The sequence below is a fragment of the Uloborus diversus genome, chromosome 7 (genome assembly GCF_026930045.1).
Source record: "Uloborus diversus isolate 005 chromosome 7, Udiv.v.3.1, whole genome shotgun sequence".
NCBI lineage: Eukaryota > Metazoa > Arthropoda > Arachnida > Araneae > Uloboridae > Uloborus > Uloborus diversus.
In genome coordinates, this window is record NC_072737.1 from 77,271,196 (window position 1) to 77,288,899 (window position 17,704).

The 17,704-nt window shown below is 35.9% G+C and overlaps 1 protein-coding gene across 1 annotated transcript in view; it reads left to right on the forward strand.

The window, feature by feature from the left end:
- LOC129225684 (uncharacterized) overlaps positions 1 to 17,704 on the forward strand; it is a 190,323-nt gene that overhangs the window by 149,649 nt on the left and 22,970 nt on the right. Inside the window, exon 6 of the mRNA XM_054860160.1 lies at positions 1,820 to 1,918. Within this exon, the coding sequence (XP_054716135.1) occupies positions 1,820 to 1,918 (99 nt within the window). The remainder of the gene's footprint in view (positions 1 to 1,819; positions 1,919 to 17,704) is intronic.

Genomic DNA, 17,704 nt, shown 5'->3' on the forward strand with positions numbered 1-17,704 from the left:
TTAAAAAAATATTTTTTTTTTTTTTATAGCGGTTCTAACAAGTTTAGCACATACGGGTGCAAAACTAGCTAATTTTCGTATCTTTGATTTCGCAACTTTATTAGTTCGGCGGATGATATTACTTTTCCAGCACGCAATCCTAGGTTGAAAAGACTTTAAATCTGTAAAAACATATGAGGCAGTGAGAAGCAAAGGAATGTAAGTGGACATTTTCAAGTTTCGAGTAAAACGCGTCAGGGTTGTTTGGTTTAAACCAATTGTTTTTTTTTTTTTTTTTTTTTTTTTTTTTTTTTTAACCATGCGGGTTTTTTAAAAAATGTTTTTAAAAAAAAAAAGCCAAAAAAAATCCATTTTACAGGTTTACATTGATTTCCCCACACATATTGAAAAATGTAAAATTTCATTTATGCTTAGTTCCTAGCTAAGTTGCAGAGATAAATACTAAAATTGAAAAGTTGCTTCTTCAAAATGTATTACAAGCTTTAATTGAAAAAAAATATTAATATATTTTTTATTTCATATATGTGCCATAAAGCAGATTTCAGTCAACTTCCATCAATATGCTTAATTTGCATGATTAGTTAAGATTTACTAAGGATTGAATCTTTTATTGTAGATGCAATCCATTATATTTCTCACTCCTGTTGCAGGGGTGTGACATTTTTGCCCATTTATTTGCACTTTCCTGGAATTTTAACTTTGACTTGTAAGGTAATCAACAGTCTAACTTAATTGTTTGCACCTAAAAATTAAGATTTGTTCTGCAGGTGAACACAAATAATATTTTTTGAATCAAATTTAAAAAAAAAAAGTTTATACTTCATATTATGATACATAATAGTTCCTTAGGAAGATTAAAAGACAAATTTTTAAATTCCCAGAACAAAATGCAAATGTATGTGTAAAAATTGATTGAGAAATATATAAATCTTCACATATAAACTGCACTCTCCATTGTTTTTTTTTTTTTTTTAGAATTCTGTGTGCTAAAAAGATTTTGATTGGCTATACACCTATGCTGCTTCATGACTATTGGGTGCAGATAATTCTTAGTCCCCCCCCCCCTTTTGTTCATTGGAATTGGGATTTTGGTATTTGCTTTGCCTTAGCTAACCTGTGCAGTTTACAAAAGTTACTTACTCATATTGTTTTAAAAAGAATGTCTAATTCTGGTAGAAAAAAGACCTAATCTGACTTTCATATGATGAAATCAAAAATGAAGCCAGTATTTCGTATCATAAAGGGTCTATATATACATGCATACTAATATGTTAATTGAGTCAAACATTTCAATCAATATTTCCCCTCAGAAAGCTATTTTAATTATGTAATTTAGTTACAAGATTTTGTTCTAATCTCTTTAATTAATCAAGAAATTAGGTATAATGTGACTATTGAATAACTGTTAATTACATGGAACCTTAATTACCTTCCGAAAATTAATTGTTTTTCTCGCAAATAGTATTTAAACCAAAAAAAACCCGGTTTAAACCAAAAAAACCTGGTTTAAACCAAAAAAAAACCGGAGTTTTTGGTTTTTTTGAAAAAAAAAAACGGTTTTTTTTACCAACCCTGAAACGCGTTTAAAGATAACATCCTAGGCAGACTTTCATTGAAAGGTTTTTTAAACCATGCTGTACAGCAGCACCTACCAGGGCAGGGCTACTAGCACTATCTCTTGCCCCAAAACAGAGAAGAGGCTCACCTACTATTTGTACTGGTTATCTACAAACTTTCCATTTTGCCACTTACATCCCTCTGCATCTCAGTGTCTCATATATTTTCTTTTTTGTCTGATTTGATTTGTTTTCTTTTTTAGAAATCTGTAATTCGTGTGACAGAAGATGCTCACGGGCTGTCGAGCATCTCTTCTTGTTTCATGTGTACTTACCCCAAGTCTAGAATTCTTGCGTTACAGGTACGTTTACAAAGCATTAACTATTAACTAATCGAAGCATACTGCTTTGAATGTATTATTAGATTAACTGCTAAATATGACTTCAGAAATCCTGTCTTCCGCTTGCAAAAACTATTTTCCAAGCGTTTTTTCCAGGCTGAGGGTCAGTAATTTGAATGCGATATGCGAACATAAAAGAGTGGCATGAAAAGTGCATTTCACTAGTTATACAATTTCTACCCTAAGTTGTAATGAGCTATACCAACGAAACTCACAACTATTCGTTTGCTAACTAAGTTTAAGGAAGAAGGAACTATTAAGACTGTCAGTTAGACCAATTTCAAATGTCCACAATCATTCAAAGCCCCACAAAAAAAAAAAAAAAAAAAAAAAATCATTGAAATGTTTCTTCAGTTTATTAGAAACTCTGTTAAGGCAAGTGGCTCGTGAGATTGTCGAGCGTCTATAGCATTTTGAAGCAATGGAAAAGTTTTTCTCCTAGATTTGTGCACTCTTAATGAAGATAATCATGCCCGTTCAGTTGAATTCTGTGAGTGGTACCAATCAAAATTTGTATAGGACAATCAACACCCATGCACACTCCTATAGCCTTTGGATTTGGCCCCAACAATTTTTTTTAACTGTGAGAGTATGTCAAGCACAAACTTTGTGTTTACAACACAAAACCAACTAAAGTCAATGCGTTGAGAGCAGCCATTGAGAGGAATGTGCCCAAGTACCGTAAAACGGTACAACTTTGGGCCAAGGGGGGCAACAATAGACCACTGTTGTCATTCTCTAGTGACCTATTTTTCGAACTTACGAGCTTCAAAAAAAAATCACCAGGTAGTGTAACCATTTAGGTAGTTAAAGACGCTTCATCAGAGATTGCCATTGTTTTTGTATGCCTCAGATACTTTAGTCGTTCTTAGTGCGTAATTCAACTCACTCGTGGAAGAGCCAAAAGTCTCCTTTGCGCGGACCACTAAAACTGTTTTCCAAGATCTGGTAAGTTCAGGTTTGATTTAATAATTTGTCAGTTATAAATTAAGCCGCTTATTGACTTAAAATGTTTCGTCGTTTTCACAAGCTCTCAACATGTATCGAAAATGGGAATGTTGGGGTACAACAATGGGCCACCTATTTTCACGGTTTTTAGTGGCTTAGAGCTTCATTTTATCCTCTGTAGGGATGCTTTCGTCATATTTTGTGTTATTTATTGTAAATAACGGCAATAAAAGAAAAAAAAAAAGGCTTGGGGGGGGGGGGGGGGGTCGCCCTATCGCCCGTACTAGAAGTTTTTGAAGAAGGTGCTACTGAACGCCGGACCAAATACAAACTGAGATAATTTTTAAAAATTATTTATTTTTATGAGATTTGGAATAAGAAATGTGATTTCGCATTTTAGTTTTCAATTTTTTTTTTTTTAATCTTTTTTAAAATTTGTCAGACCGATGTATTTTCTGAGACTTGTGTATAGGTACCTAGCCTTTAGTTGGTGAGGTTTTTCTAGTTTTCAAATGTTTCTATGTCAAAACCTAGGCAGATAATAAAGAACGTTATCTACGTTTACCATGTTGAACTTTATTAATCACTCAAAACGACAAGTGATGATGAAATCTTAAAAAATGAAAAAAAAAAAAAAAAACCGTAAATAATGGAATAAAAAAATTTCTTATACAGTTTCAAGCAGAGGACAACATGTAGTCTCAGACAACAATAGGCCAGATCAAGTTTTCACTGTGTTTTCTAGGTTAAAATGAGGTGGCCCATAGTTGTACTCAGTAGGGGTACAACTATGGGCCACGGGGAAAAAATTCCACTTCTTTCTACCTTAGATTTTTTTTTTAAACATTTCATTCGAAAGACGAGATGTATAGCTACCATTGCTCAAGTCCTCAAATTCTAAATCAAAGATAAACACCGAGTTTTCATTGAAAACATCGAAAAGTGGGCTATAGTTGGACCATTTTACGGCGCCGATTAAAGTGATTAGAAACGTTTTCGATTCCACTGGTCATCATTCTCATCACAGCAGGTGGGCCCGGATGACAATGACCAACAATGTAAACACTTTTGTTAAATGGCAGGTTTCTAAATTGGCTCACTTTATTTTTATATTTGAAACTTTTCTGAATCATTATAATTGATTTTGTTACACAGTCATTCAAAGAGAGTATACATTTTTTGGGACGTTCTGTATATAAGTCCGGAAATAATTCGGAATGGTCAATGCTTTTGATTGGGCTGTTCAGTGTTTTAGTTTTTACTGTCCGTCATAATATTTGAGTTTTTTATAATAAAAATAATGCAGATGTAATGTAAATGGGGTTCAAACCGTCTTTGCTTTTATTGAGTCCCCCCCCAAACATTTTCCCCAACTGAATTGAGACTGGGTTTGACAGGTCACTTCGTTGACATACATTTTGACATTTTGATTTTAAGTAATGCCACGCCCATGTTCATTTCTTTCATCTAAGTCACGAGAACCTTTTACACTTTGAGGAACCCTCTTATTTTACTATTTCTTTGAAGGAACCTCATTACAATAGCTCTTTTACCTGTAACATCTCTATTAATGCTATTAAGCTCAGCACTTTTACGAATGATTTGATTTTTCCCGTAAAATATTAATCTTTTTTATTTTTTCACGCAAATCGATCTTTGAAAGAATTACAATTTTACTAATTTTTTCGTGTTTCGATTAAGCATACAGAAATCACCCGACAAAGTTATAAAGAACCCTAGGGTTCCGTGAATTCCAAGTTGAAGTGAAGACTTATCCAGTGCCCTCTAGTGCAGGGGTTCTCAAACTGGGTGCCGCGACACCCTGGGGTGCCGTAAAAAGAAGCAAGGGGTGCTGCGAAGTGTCCATGTTATCAATATAGTATATGTTAGGTGGGTTTGCCAAATAAAGTCATATAGATCAAAAAGGACCCCATTTTTTTTTTTTTTTTTTTTTGTAGCATAGTAAGAACTTGCTAGATCATGACTTCATCTTCTACAGAATGCCTAATTGTTGATAAAGCGTTATCAAAAAGCAGTTTTCAATAACGAGGTAAAAGTTATTACAGAAGAGTAAAAACTACCTCATCTTATTTTGCTGTAAGTTTTGCCTTTACATGGTTCATGGTAGGTTACTAGTGTAAAAAAAAGTTGTTTAGTCACTGCTTAACGTAATTCCCCCCCCCCCCCCGCCCCCAAGATTTGATAACAAAGAAAGCAGATTTTTGGTCGTTAAGGCGGTGTTAAGCTCTCCACTCCAGTATTTTTATAATATGACACCGGAATATCGAGTGGAGGATATCATCATTTGCTGCATATGCTGCACAATATATGCACATTGTGCCCATGAGGGACGTAAAAACAGAAAATAGCGAATTATCAGTTGCCCCGAATATGACTATTGATCTTTCTCCTTTATTCCATGGAATTAAGCATGGGATATTTGGTAATGTTTTCCAGGTTATCAAATGTGTTTTACAACATAGTGATATTAGACTCTATCAATAGGTTTTAGTTTGATTGTAGTTTTTGACGTTTTTGTCTACAACTTTGCATGAAGTAATCTTAGCTCAGAATCTTCCTTTTTAGGGCCCATGTTCCTAATAAGACTCACTTTTCCTTGCTAAAACTTCGGAGGAATACAATTGAAACTTTAGTATTCACTTGATGAATATGGAAAAGCTGAAGCAAATCAACCATAAGATATTAGATTGAACCATAGGGTAACCTTATTTGGCGAGCTTACGCACTTACCTAAGTGATAGAAAAGAACTTGGGTGCCGTGAGAACATTCTAATTCTTCAAAGAGTGCCGCGAGTCCAAAAAGTTTTGAGAATCCCTGCTCTAGTCTAATGCAATGATTCTCAATCTTTGATCCACGTCCACGAGTAGTTTTCGTATCATTTTAATAGTGTATTTTTTGTAATTTATTAAAGAAAACTTTCGGATTCATCTTCTTTCTCCTAACATAATTGTTGCAAAGCAAAAAATAGTATTTCTATTGTATGTAAGGATTTCAAGTGCTCCATTGTAGTGAAAAGGTTAAGAATCACTGCGATAAGTAAATGAATAAGTATAAAAAATATGCTACGAATACGAATGTAAACAGAAAACTCATTCGAAAACTCCGCATTTTTGTTAACGAATACCATCTTTTCCTAGTGGTGCCATCTGCTAAGTACGATCGAAACTAAAACTCAAGGCGAAACTTTTTTAGTAGCTAAACCGGTGGTTCACAATTTATGTGAGCCCATCAGTCGAACAATGGGGCGAAAGCGCCAAAAAACGCTTGAATTTTTTTAAAGCCTTTCTCGTTTTTTTTGTTTACACAGGCATGTAAGTAGCGAGTTTTTTTTCTATTTCTTTGGGCTCAGTGTCCAAAGTTCTTTACCATTGATGATTAATTAATATTAATTTCGAAGATTTCATAAGAGTACATTTTTCTTTGTAGAGTGCTTTGAAAAAAATAACCTTGAATTCCCTAGTTTTCGGTACTGATCAAAACCAATTTTCGGTTTGAATATTCGATTATTCATTTTTTTTTTCGTCTTATTACTATCGTAGGACAGGGACACGAGAGAAATTAAATATATCCGCCTTTAATAAGGAAAAAAAATTATAAACTGCTTAAAAGCAGTTTTTTTTTTATTTTTTAAATTCCCGCACTCATGGTTCTTCACCGTCTAAAGGCTCCCTTTAGCTTTGTAGTAGACGAAGGGCACGAAAATTTCAGTTCTGATTGCTAAAGAAATAGGACTAAGCAAGTTTATTAAGCCTCAATTAGTTGAATATAGGAGAAAAAAAAACAACGTTTGCATTTTTGCCCTACTGTACTTCGCCCCAACTAGAAGTTGACTGACACCCGTCGCCCCCCTCCCCCTTCCGGCCCGTCTTCCTTCGAAAAACCATAAGTTGGGGCTAGTGAACACCAAAGTTATTCAAAATATATATGCCTATTTTTAACTTGACATAAAATGTGTGCAATAGATGAACAATTTTATTCAATCACTCATTAACTAAATAAAAAAAAAATTAAAATAAAAATTCCTTTTGCACATTTCTTCCCTAACTTTTACGAAGCAAACTGATAGCTATTTAAAGAGAAATACTTAAACAAGATCATCGACGTACTCAAAACAGGAGAACATTTTTTTATGAAATTATTTTCCTTTGTAAATTTGAATTTTGAGGAATTAAAAGCACTGACATTTCAAATTAAAAGAAAAAAAAATCATAAACTTCACGATATGAACGATAAAATACTTCCTTGAGGTTCAACCAGGTTGTAAAGAGCTCCTAAACTTTAATTTGCTTCTTTTTTAAATTCCGATTTCTTATTGTCTGAACTCTTAACAATCGGTTTCGTATGTATTTTTCAATTTTCATATTAGCTGTTTTTTTTTTTTAAATTTTATCTTTTCATACTCAACGCCTATCTTGAGGTGCCAAGTCGCTTCTTTGGGGATGATCGCCCCCAGGTACTGAGCTAGGCGATTATATTAGAAAAATTTTGCCAAGCAACTCTAGCTGTAGTGCGATTTTGTTCAGTTAAGTTTCTGAACTTGTTAATGTTTATCGATTTTCTGCTATTTCAGTGAAAAACGGACGTTTAACTGCCGTGGATTTCAGTCCGAACACTTTAGCAAGTATCAGGACCCTAACCACTCTTATTAACAGACTCTTATTTCGGGGAGGATTTTGCCAAACACATTTCTCTTGAAAACTATGGAGCCTATGAACCTTCATTGAAAAGAAGAAGAGTAATAAGGAGAACTCTCAAAAACTCTCCTTCCTAAACCCACTAGGCGGGGGAGGGGGGAACCCTCATTAGCGTGAGAACAATTCCTAAAAAACAAATAAAGATTGAAGACAATAATTTATTAATGAAATCAACGGTTATATTCAAAACTTTCGTGAGAACAAGAACAACCGTAATTGAAAATTCCTTATAATGAATACAATTGTGGCAGTGAGAAGCATAGGGATGCAAGTGGCAAAATTAAAAATTTGGAGATAACCAGTACACATAGTAGGTGAATCTCTCCTCTATCTTGGGGCAAGAGATGGTACTAGTAGCCGTGGTATTTGCTGCTATACAGCATGATTTAGGAAAAAAAGTTCAATGAAAGCCTACCTAGGATGTTATCTTTAAACGCGTTTTACTCAAAACTCCAAAATCTAAACACATAATTTGCTTCTCACTCCTTAATTGTCCCCAAAATTCTCCTTTAGAAAAAAAAAACTTTCCTGAAAACTCCCCCCCCCCCCTATTGGAATAAGGAAATTGATGTTTGGAATAAGGGTAACAGTTTCTCAATAAGCTAATGGGAAGGGGCGTGCATAGTGGGGAAAAGGGACACCTGTTGGCCCAGATCCAAGCTTGTAGAGGGCCTGAGATTTTTAAAATGAGGGCGGGCGGGGGGGGGGGGAATATACGTACCCCCGACAGTTGGGCAGATGTCAAGTCTAAAAGTTTAATTCTTGTTTCACTCGCTATAACAAGTCGCTATCCGATAATCTTAAAAAATGTGATTGTGATCTTTTGGGGTAAATATTACTAATTACCCATGGGGCACAAACTCGAGATCTTTGATGTAATATCGGAAAAAATCGCTTGGAGTTGCGTTCGGAGAGCACGGTGGCACGGCAAAAGGAGAATGTCGTCATCAGAACCGCGTCAAAAGCAACGACTAGAAAGCTCACTATTTAGGAAAAGGGAAACGTCTCTCAGATAATGGGGAGGGAGTGTGCCCCATCTTGTTGCAAAATGACCGACCATTGATCATGACAGGTTGCAGCTAGTGACAGAAGAATTAAGTAGTCTTAAGACTTTATATCTGCCGCATTGCAAAAAGGTAAAAAATCGAACATTTGTGAAATAAAACCTGTACCGTTTCTTTCTCCAATAAGGTCAACGTTGTTACTGTATTGGTAATATGTTTCTGCTTCCAAGCACTGTAGGGAATAGTCAAAAAAATTGGACACTTCGCGGCACCCCTTGCCAGTCCTTGCGGAACATCAGGGTGCCGCGGCACCGAATTTGAGAACCCCTGGTCTACATCAGGGGCAGATACAGACTAAAATTGTAGGGCGGGTCATATTGCAGAATGACCCCTGTTCCTCTAAACGAACCTACGGTTCTGGGTGCGAAAATTTTTTGAAACTACGATGCTTTGGTGTCAATAAAAAGGTCCAAAATCGGCCAGTAATAAAGCACCTAATGGGGCATAAATCACTGGCCTCAAAAAGTTAAGGTACAACCAGTTTTTTGCGTCTAATTTGCAAATGAATAAATGTAGAAGCAAAAAATTTGGAGAATATGTGCATTAAATGGATTTTTATTGAATGCGTCATAGAAATTTGTATAAGTGTATTGTGAAAACGATTTATGACAAAAAAAAGCAATCTATGATGAAAAGTACATTCTTCAAGAAAACAGAACATCACAGTGTTATGTAGTAAAATTTCATAGAAACAATCCAAAAATGGATTCCAATGAGGAATGTGTTCTCCTTAACTTGAATTCATTGGCGGCATCGGTTTTTCATGCTGTTTATTAAGTTTTCGGACATCGGAATAGGAAGTAAATACCAGACACAGAGTAAGCCTTGTTCCAGCTTATGTAACGACCTTGGAGGATGATTTAAAGCACCAACCTGTCTGTCAAGGTAGTCCTAAAGATATTCTATCGGATTCCGGTCTGGAGATCGAGCTGGCCATTCCATTTGCTCTAAACCGTGATCCTCAAGGTACTCCTTAGCAATCCGAGCTCGGGGAGATCGTGTATTATAATCCATCAGAATGAAGTCATTACTAATCGCACCAGCATATGGGCGGACATATGGATCACGGATCTCATCCTGATATCAGACCGGTCAACGTTCCTCCATGAAACACATGCAAGTTAGTGTGACCACCGAGCGGGAACCCTGCCCAAACCATGATTCCACCACCTCTATAACTGTGTTTTTTCTACAGTGTTGGATTGATGGTATCTAGTGCGCTGTTCCCTCCAGATAAGTAGACGCCCTGGATCACTCTCCAATGTAAATCTAGACTCGTCTGTGAACAGCACAGAAGCCCATTAATTGCTGCTGGGTCCAGGAAACATGTTCTCTTGCCCAGCGTCGGCGGATCCTTCGATGTAGTCCACTTAGGTGAACATACACAACTGATCGTCTTGCATAGAGACCTGCATTGTGAAGACGATTTCGCACCGTAGTAGCAGGGATTCTTCTTCCCGATGCTACAAAGTGGTCTGCAACGAGCTGCGGCACAGTAGTGGTTCTTCTCCTTTGGGTCGAAAGAACTAGAAAACGGTCTTCTGCAGGTATTGTAGCTCGTGGTCGCCCTGGAACAAATCTTCTGGACACAGAATCTTCGGATTGGTATCAATCCCAAAGTCGCTGAACAACCCTAAGAGACACATTGAGACGTCTAGCAGCATCAGCCTGCGACAATCCCATTTCCATCCATCTACCTTCCACCTTAACGAATTGGGTAAAAGACGTCTTTGAGACATTTTCTAAACTCTATTGACTATTGTCACAGAAACTGCCAACAACAGTTGGAAATCAACACAACTTACACACAAAAGTACGATAGCTTGATATTTGTAAATTTTGTTCTCACTCGTAGAGATATGTTATTTTTAATAAAATGAAAGTGTTAGCTTTTTTTTTATATAAATGGTTTTAAAGTTCATTATTATCATTCATGCGAACTATGTTCTTGTTACTGCCATTTTTTTTATGGTGAGCTTCGAAAAACATGTTGTACCTTAAATTTTTAAGGCCAGTGTATTATAAATAAATTTCATGAGCAAGGAAAAAATGTTGTATTTTAAATGTTTATTTTAAAAAATAATTAATGAACTGAAAAGACTAGCGAAACTCTTGACATTTTGTTCATAAAGTGTGTTTGAACACAACGTGGATGGGTAATATTGTCGACAGTTTAGGGGGGGGGGATGACCCCCATGACCCTCCCCTTGTATCCCCCACTGATCTACAGGCATTTAATACTTTTTGTAGGTGGGTATTTCGGTTCAGTTAGAAGTGTTAAAGAAACTCGTTTTATTTAATAATCACAGAGCAAGACATGATGAACATACATAGGGTTTACAGAGACTGTATGAAAAAAGCTGATAAAAGTAACTAAAAAGTAAAAGAAAATGCGGGTTTTCACTGCTTTTCTGATTAAAAATTAAGTGGCATAAAATTAGGAAAATATGATTTAAAAGGATTTTGTATGAAATGAATCGTTTCGTCATTCCTTTACCACACTACTAAGTTAAAAACATTTGTTGTGACCCTTGTTAAAGTTACAAAACACGTTATCTAGCGTTAACTTTTTATTCCATACCATTTAAACATTTAAAATAGATACTACTGAGGTATAACTAACAGTTAGGGAGTCTTACCCTTGGAAAGGATAAGATTTGGACACTTTCCATTGGTTGGTGTCCTCTTTCACAGTGCGTGGTGTGCAAGTGATGTGTGGGTGTCGTACCTCATACGGATATTTTGTGAGAATGACTGATCGTCACTACTCTTTCAAAATATCTCTCATTATAGAAAGAAGAGTTTGTACGCCGCAAAAACGCACGCGTTAATGGACCTCAGAATTTCGGAGAATCGGAATTTCTACTTTCAGAACCCTCAATGACATTAACATCCGCAGTGATGTTAGACAGAGTCTCAAGAAATGTTGGAGAATATTAAACCATTTTTCTTCCTCCATTATGTACCATCAGCCGGAATTACAAGAATTCCTGAATTTATTTGCCATCTGCTCTCATGAATAAAAACAAAACAGTACAAAACATATCATAGCCGTTCCTCGTTGGGACAAAAGGAACATGCAATGTCAAGGTCATTTGCAATGGCAAAAACATAAAAGCGAGGAACACGGCTTATGAAATAATAATCTTTGTATCTGCATAATTGTACATCCTGCGCCGACAAACAATGAAGATTAGATATTCCTCCTGTTCAAATTAAGTAACCTTTCATGCAGCGAAAAATATTTTCGTCTACATTATCAGTCAGAGTGTATGATTATATGTTGGTTTTTTATTATTTTTTCTTTCGGCTTTTGGTAATTTTACAAAGACCATATTTTAATTTTCCAAATTATTGTAATTTTAGTGAGAAGTAAAAATAATCTTCAGCATTATTTTCATGAAAAACAAAACTTATTACCAGAAAAAAAAATGAAGAAGAAGAGGAAACTTTTAAGCTTCGGAATGGTAAAAAAATTTACGTAGAATTTGATCAAAATAATTTGGCAGCTCACATACTGAAATATCTGTTAACAACAGAATAATCATCTGCTTTTGAGTTCTACTCTCAACCAGTTGCTGCAACTTTGCATCGGTTGATATAATGAAGTCTCGAAATGTTGCAAAAGAATTTTTTTACTGTCTTCTTCTGTTCAATGAATTGCTGTTCCGAGATCGGAAATGATTCCTGCAAGTCCGCTTCTCTATCAAAGCAACTAGTTCACCCATTTGTTACTAAAACCAATTTGTTATTGTTACTAAAACCATTCCCAAAACGGTGACTAAGTTACATAACGAAAGGTGTAAAAACGAGCATAGATGTAAATATGGGCATTCTAAAGTGGCTAAGGGAAAGGTAGACTGGCGACCAGTATGATGGCACTTGTTTGTGTAAGAATAGCCGAGAATACTTGGAATCATTCTTTTAAAAACGATGAATGCAGCGTGAGTTATTGTTTGAAGTGGTGTTTTGCTGATTTGCAAGCGTTTGATACAGGTGTCTAAAGTCGTTTCATTTTCATGTTTTTATGGGTAATGCAAAATAATTTCAAATTGATGCCCGGAAAGTGGAAATCATAAGTTACTTTTAGAAGTAGGTTATATGGGACTCTGGCCATAATTCTTCTGTGAGGTTGTTATAAATATGGATACTGTTTCTCGGAGTAAATATGGGCCTCCGTTTATGCAACTAAAAATACCTATTTTCAACCCTACAAATGTTTTGAGCTAAGAGAGAACATTTAAATTCCAGGAAGCAATGCTGCAAGGTTCAGCTTCATCATTATTGGGTCACTGAACAAGGAGTAGTTGACCAAGTCGCTTGGCAAAAAAAGCTTTCAAAAAGACATCTTTGAGTTTTCCGCTAATAACCGATACGATTCGTTAACACTCCATCAGTCTACTGTGGCTCTCTCCCTGTAGACAGCGATGATGATACCAACCTGAATGTCAACGACGACATGTCTAAATCAGATTCAAATGATGCAACACGTATCTTCTGTGATGGAAAATTCTCTGAAGACAGCCGTGGAAAAGTGTTTAATAAATGTGTTAGTGTTACGTACAAAATACTTACTAGATTACCAGAGCGGAATGAACTGGTTATGTTTGCGATGTCTGTAATCACCTTTTTTGTTATAAATGTAGTGTTTACCATTTTATACATACATTGCTTTATCTTGTTATGAGGCATTTGAAACTATTTTGTTGACAATTTTTGGCGATAGGACCCATATTTGCACTCCCTTTTTTTAGGTACGGATTTATTAATTTACTGTTAACCTTCGTTTATAACTAAAAGTAATTGATATTATGTATTGTTATGCCTCCTGTTATTTGGTAAATGTGTCGCAGTTATTAATGAAGCTCAAACTCTCGATTTTTTAAAAAATATAGTAAATTAAAGCCAAAAACAGAAAGAAGTGTCCATGCCTACAAAATTTTTCCTCTACTAACTGATCCAGGACAGAATTGTGCAGCTTTGATTTTAATGAGCACCACCAGGGTGGAAGAACGATTAAATCAGATAACACATCATATGATACATAAAAGCACCACCTATATACATTTCAAAATTTTATATCCAGACCATGAGCCAAACCCCAAAATTGACAGAATATTAGATACACCCAACATATTGAAAATTAGATACACCCAAAAATTGTAATGGGAACTTGGATGACTATGTGACGACGACAGGTTTAACGTGTATCACTTATTTCTTATCGTATTGGGAATGTTTTCGAATGGCTAATATCGAACCGCAACCCTTCGGCAACGAATTCGGGGCCTACCCGAACAGAGAATACCTTGGTTGGCAGCACTTTCCAGAATTGAAATACTTTATGCATCTTTATGTCATTCCTGAACAAAAACAATTTTAAACTGTCCAAAAATGGGCCCTCATTCAATGAGAAAAAAAGAAGAAACCAGTGTCAAAGACACGAGTCTGTGGAACGCATTTTCATAGATTAACTGCGGGGGTGCCCACCCCTCTAAATATCGCGAACATCCCCCCCCCCCCCAAATCAGAAGCTTTCCTCTAAAAATGAGGAAAACAAACCTTTACCCCCCCCCCCTCCAGAAAAATTTCAACGGCGCAGTCTGTACCATGACCCCCCCCCCCCCCCCAGGTCCTAGGTGGGCACCTCTGTTAACTTTCAACAACGAGACTTATCTTTAAAAAAATAATAATAAGGAAAAATATTGCTCAGTTTAGAGCCTTTTTATAAAAAAACTTTTCATAGCAATCGTAAAATACAGGGAATTCCATAAATAAAAAACCTTCAACACGGGTTAAATTAACATTATTAGTGTACGGAAAAACTGGGATATGATGAAAAAAGTAAAATGCAGATTCGGGGGACGCAAAGTCAGGGTTTCACTGCAGATATGTTCCTATTCTTTGTTTATGTATACCAAGAAAAAACATTACTCTCGCAGGTACTGGTGCCAAAAAATAAACCTTATTGAACTGAAATCACTATTTCCTAATTATCGAAACCTACCCGCCTTTACTAATATCATAATTTTGTAGGAGCGGTTATACGTTGAATCCAAAAATTCATCATTTAGATGGAGAAGAAAGTTTCGGGACGGACACACCATACCAGTTTTTTTTTTTTTTTTGTGATTCCAAAAATAAATTAATTGTAACAGCCATTAGGAAAAAAATATATACATATTAACGAACACTGCTCCAATTAATTCTAAACCATCATGCTTCCGTTTCGTTTTTTTTCTTCTCTCACCTTTTTCTTCAAAACTAGAATAAAATGAAAAAATACGGAAAATTCAGTTCATGCACTAGTGCTTTCCTTTTCTTCCAAACGTAATTACGCGTGAATGCTCCAAATTGTTTCATTGAGACAAATGAGTTGCATTTTTTGCGAAATGGGTTCGTTCTTTTGGAAAAGTGAACAAAGAACAACGAAATTGGTAGAAACAAAAGAAAGTAAGGAGTCCTTACCTTTCGAAAGAGTCAAAATGTAGATAGTTTTGTAGTACTTGGAATAGGTGAAATTTTATGCAGGGGTATTTCATCCGTTGTTGGTGACTAAATTAAACATCAAACTCAATTTCAGACAAAATAAGGACAAATAATGTTTTTAACTTGCCTCAAATTGACCTTGAAAGGTGTGCTTTGGTATAAACAGGAGTGCCCCGAGAGGTGGGGAGCATCATAACCCCCTTATGGAGCACACTGCACCGCTTAATTTTTAGAGTGGTAGTTTTAGAGGATGTTAGTATCTTTTTAGAGGTTATTGTTCTTTAAGGTTCCTTTGCAGCATTTGAAAGGGGAATCACATCCATTAAATTTTTAGAGTGGTAATTTTAGAGGATATTAGTATCCTTTCAGGGGTTATAGTTCTTTGGGATTCCTGAGCAGCATTTAAAGGGGGAATTGTCGCCCTAGGTGGGGGAGGGGGGTACCCCGGCATAGGTGGCACATTCGCTTAGAGATTATAATACGAACGCTTGTACAAAACTGCCTAAATTTTCCCTTTCTTTTTCTAAAAAAAATTCTATACCTCAGAAACCTTAAAGCTTACCCTTACGCTCATCAACCAAGTTTTTCTCGAGAAAGCTCGATCTTGGAATTGGAACTCCCGTATTTTGGACGTAATCTAAAAAACTAGACCTCCGCTTCCTTTCTTTCACCAGTATACACTGTTAAACAACAAGTAGCTAGAGGAGACACCACAGAAAAGAGATAACTATGCATATTTTGAATTCAAAATTTTATTTCTTACAAGCAGTAAATTGTTGCTGACGTATTTCGTTGAATTCACAGTTAGAGCCAAATTAGCATATATCCTATGAAAAAACAATTCCCTGCTTAGTACTAGAGACAATTAATAGCCTTAATGATGTTATATATTTAGAGACGTTACCAGTATCACTCTAGACTTGGAGGGTAAGAACAGAGTAGTGTCTTTAACCGATTTAAAGACACCATTATTTTAGATTTGCATGGTGGGAAAGTTTTAGTTCCTCCTTGAAGAATTAAAATAGCTGCATGAACATTGCATATAGTCTCATTTACCTAAAGCAGTTGGTAATACAGTGGCCGCCGCCGCCGTTTATATGAATCACGTTTGTTCTAAACAGTTTTGATTCCACAAAGCGGCTGATTCAATAAAGCGGCTATTTCAATAAAGCTGGATTTTATTCTATTTTTGACATTTTGATTCATTAATGAGGTTGATTCAATTAACCACTGATTCGATTAACCGGCGTCTACTGTAAATTATAAATGCATTTGCTTCTATTCGCTACTTTCACCCTCTCAACACAGATTCATCGTGTGTTTTAACAATTCTGTTTATCTAAAAACGTAATAAAATTTATGTGAAACACTGAAATCCTGTTCCCTCAAAAGTTAACCATCTAAATGTAGTGTCCGAAGAGCTCGTAAAATGGACTTCTCTTCTATGACCACATCAGCAAAGCTTAAATTGCACAGAAACAAAGGGGGAAATTCAGTTTCTTAAATAAGGCATGTGGTATGGCCCGAAAATATTGAGCACTTTGCTGATATATTTCTTAAATTACACCCTGTTCTATTTCCGATTAAATTTTCTAGATCTTCCGAAATCACATCAGCATCATCATTTATCTCCTTCGCATTTCAGGATATCCGTAATATGTTCCTAAAATCGAGGTTATTAGCTGATAACAACGTTTTAAATGTTTCTGTTTCTGAGGGTGCAAGTTTGCGTGATTCTTTGCGTTGGCCTCGTTTACATCTTTTCCTTGCGGAACTCGCCTTTGTTCTTCGCCATTTCGTTCCCTTATTTTAGACTCACAACCGATCGGAAACAATGCAAATAAGATTCGGAAGATTTTAAATTAATTTGCTCAATAAATAGGTCAATAATTACTTCCATTATTTTTATACCGGATGGTTACAATTACAGTTAATACTGTTTATGCCTACGTCAAGAACTCGCTGTAGTAGACGTTAAAATAGTGTGCGCCTTTTTACTTCCTTTTAGAAAAAAGGAAGTATTGTATTCGCAAAAAAAATTTCACTCAAAATTCGGCCTTAATTTCCATTTTGCTCACCCCCGAATTAATGTTGTTTTTTTTTTTTTTTTTTCAACCCGACCACATGCGGATAAGTGCCTAAGAACGCATTGACACTCGAAATATCCATTTTGACATTTCTCGAGATAATTACAACTACTTTTCTCGTGACGTCCGTATGTACGTATGTATGTATGTGCGAATGTGCGGATGTATGTCGCATAACTCAAGAACGGTATGTCCTAGGAAGTTGAAATTGTTGCGTAGACTCCTAGTGGGGTCTAGTTGTGCACCTCCCTTTTTGGTTGCATTCGGATGTTCCAAAGGCGTTCTTTTACACCTTTTTTTGGGGGGAATCAATGTTAATTTCAATGCAAACTCAAGTGGTGTTATAATTTATGCAAACACTTGGCAATATATCGCCAAGCTCTTGGTCGCCAAGTTTCGTCACCAGCTTGGCGACAAGTTTGGCGATTTTTTTAATAAAAAAT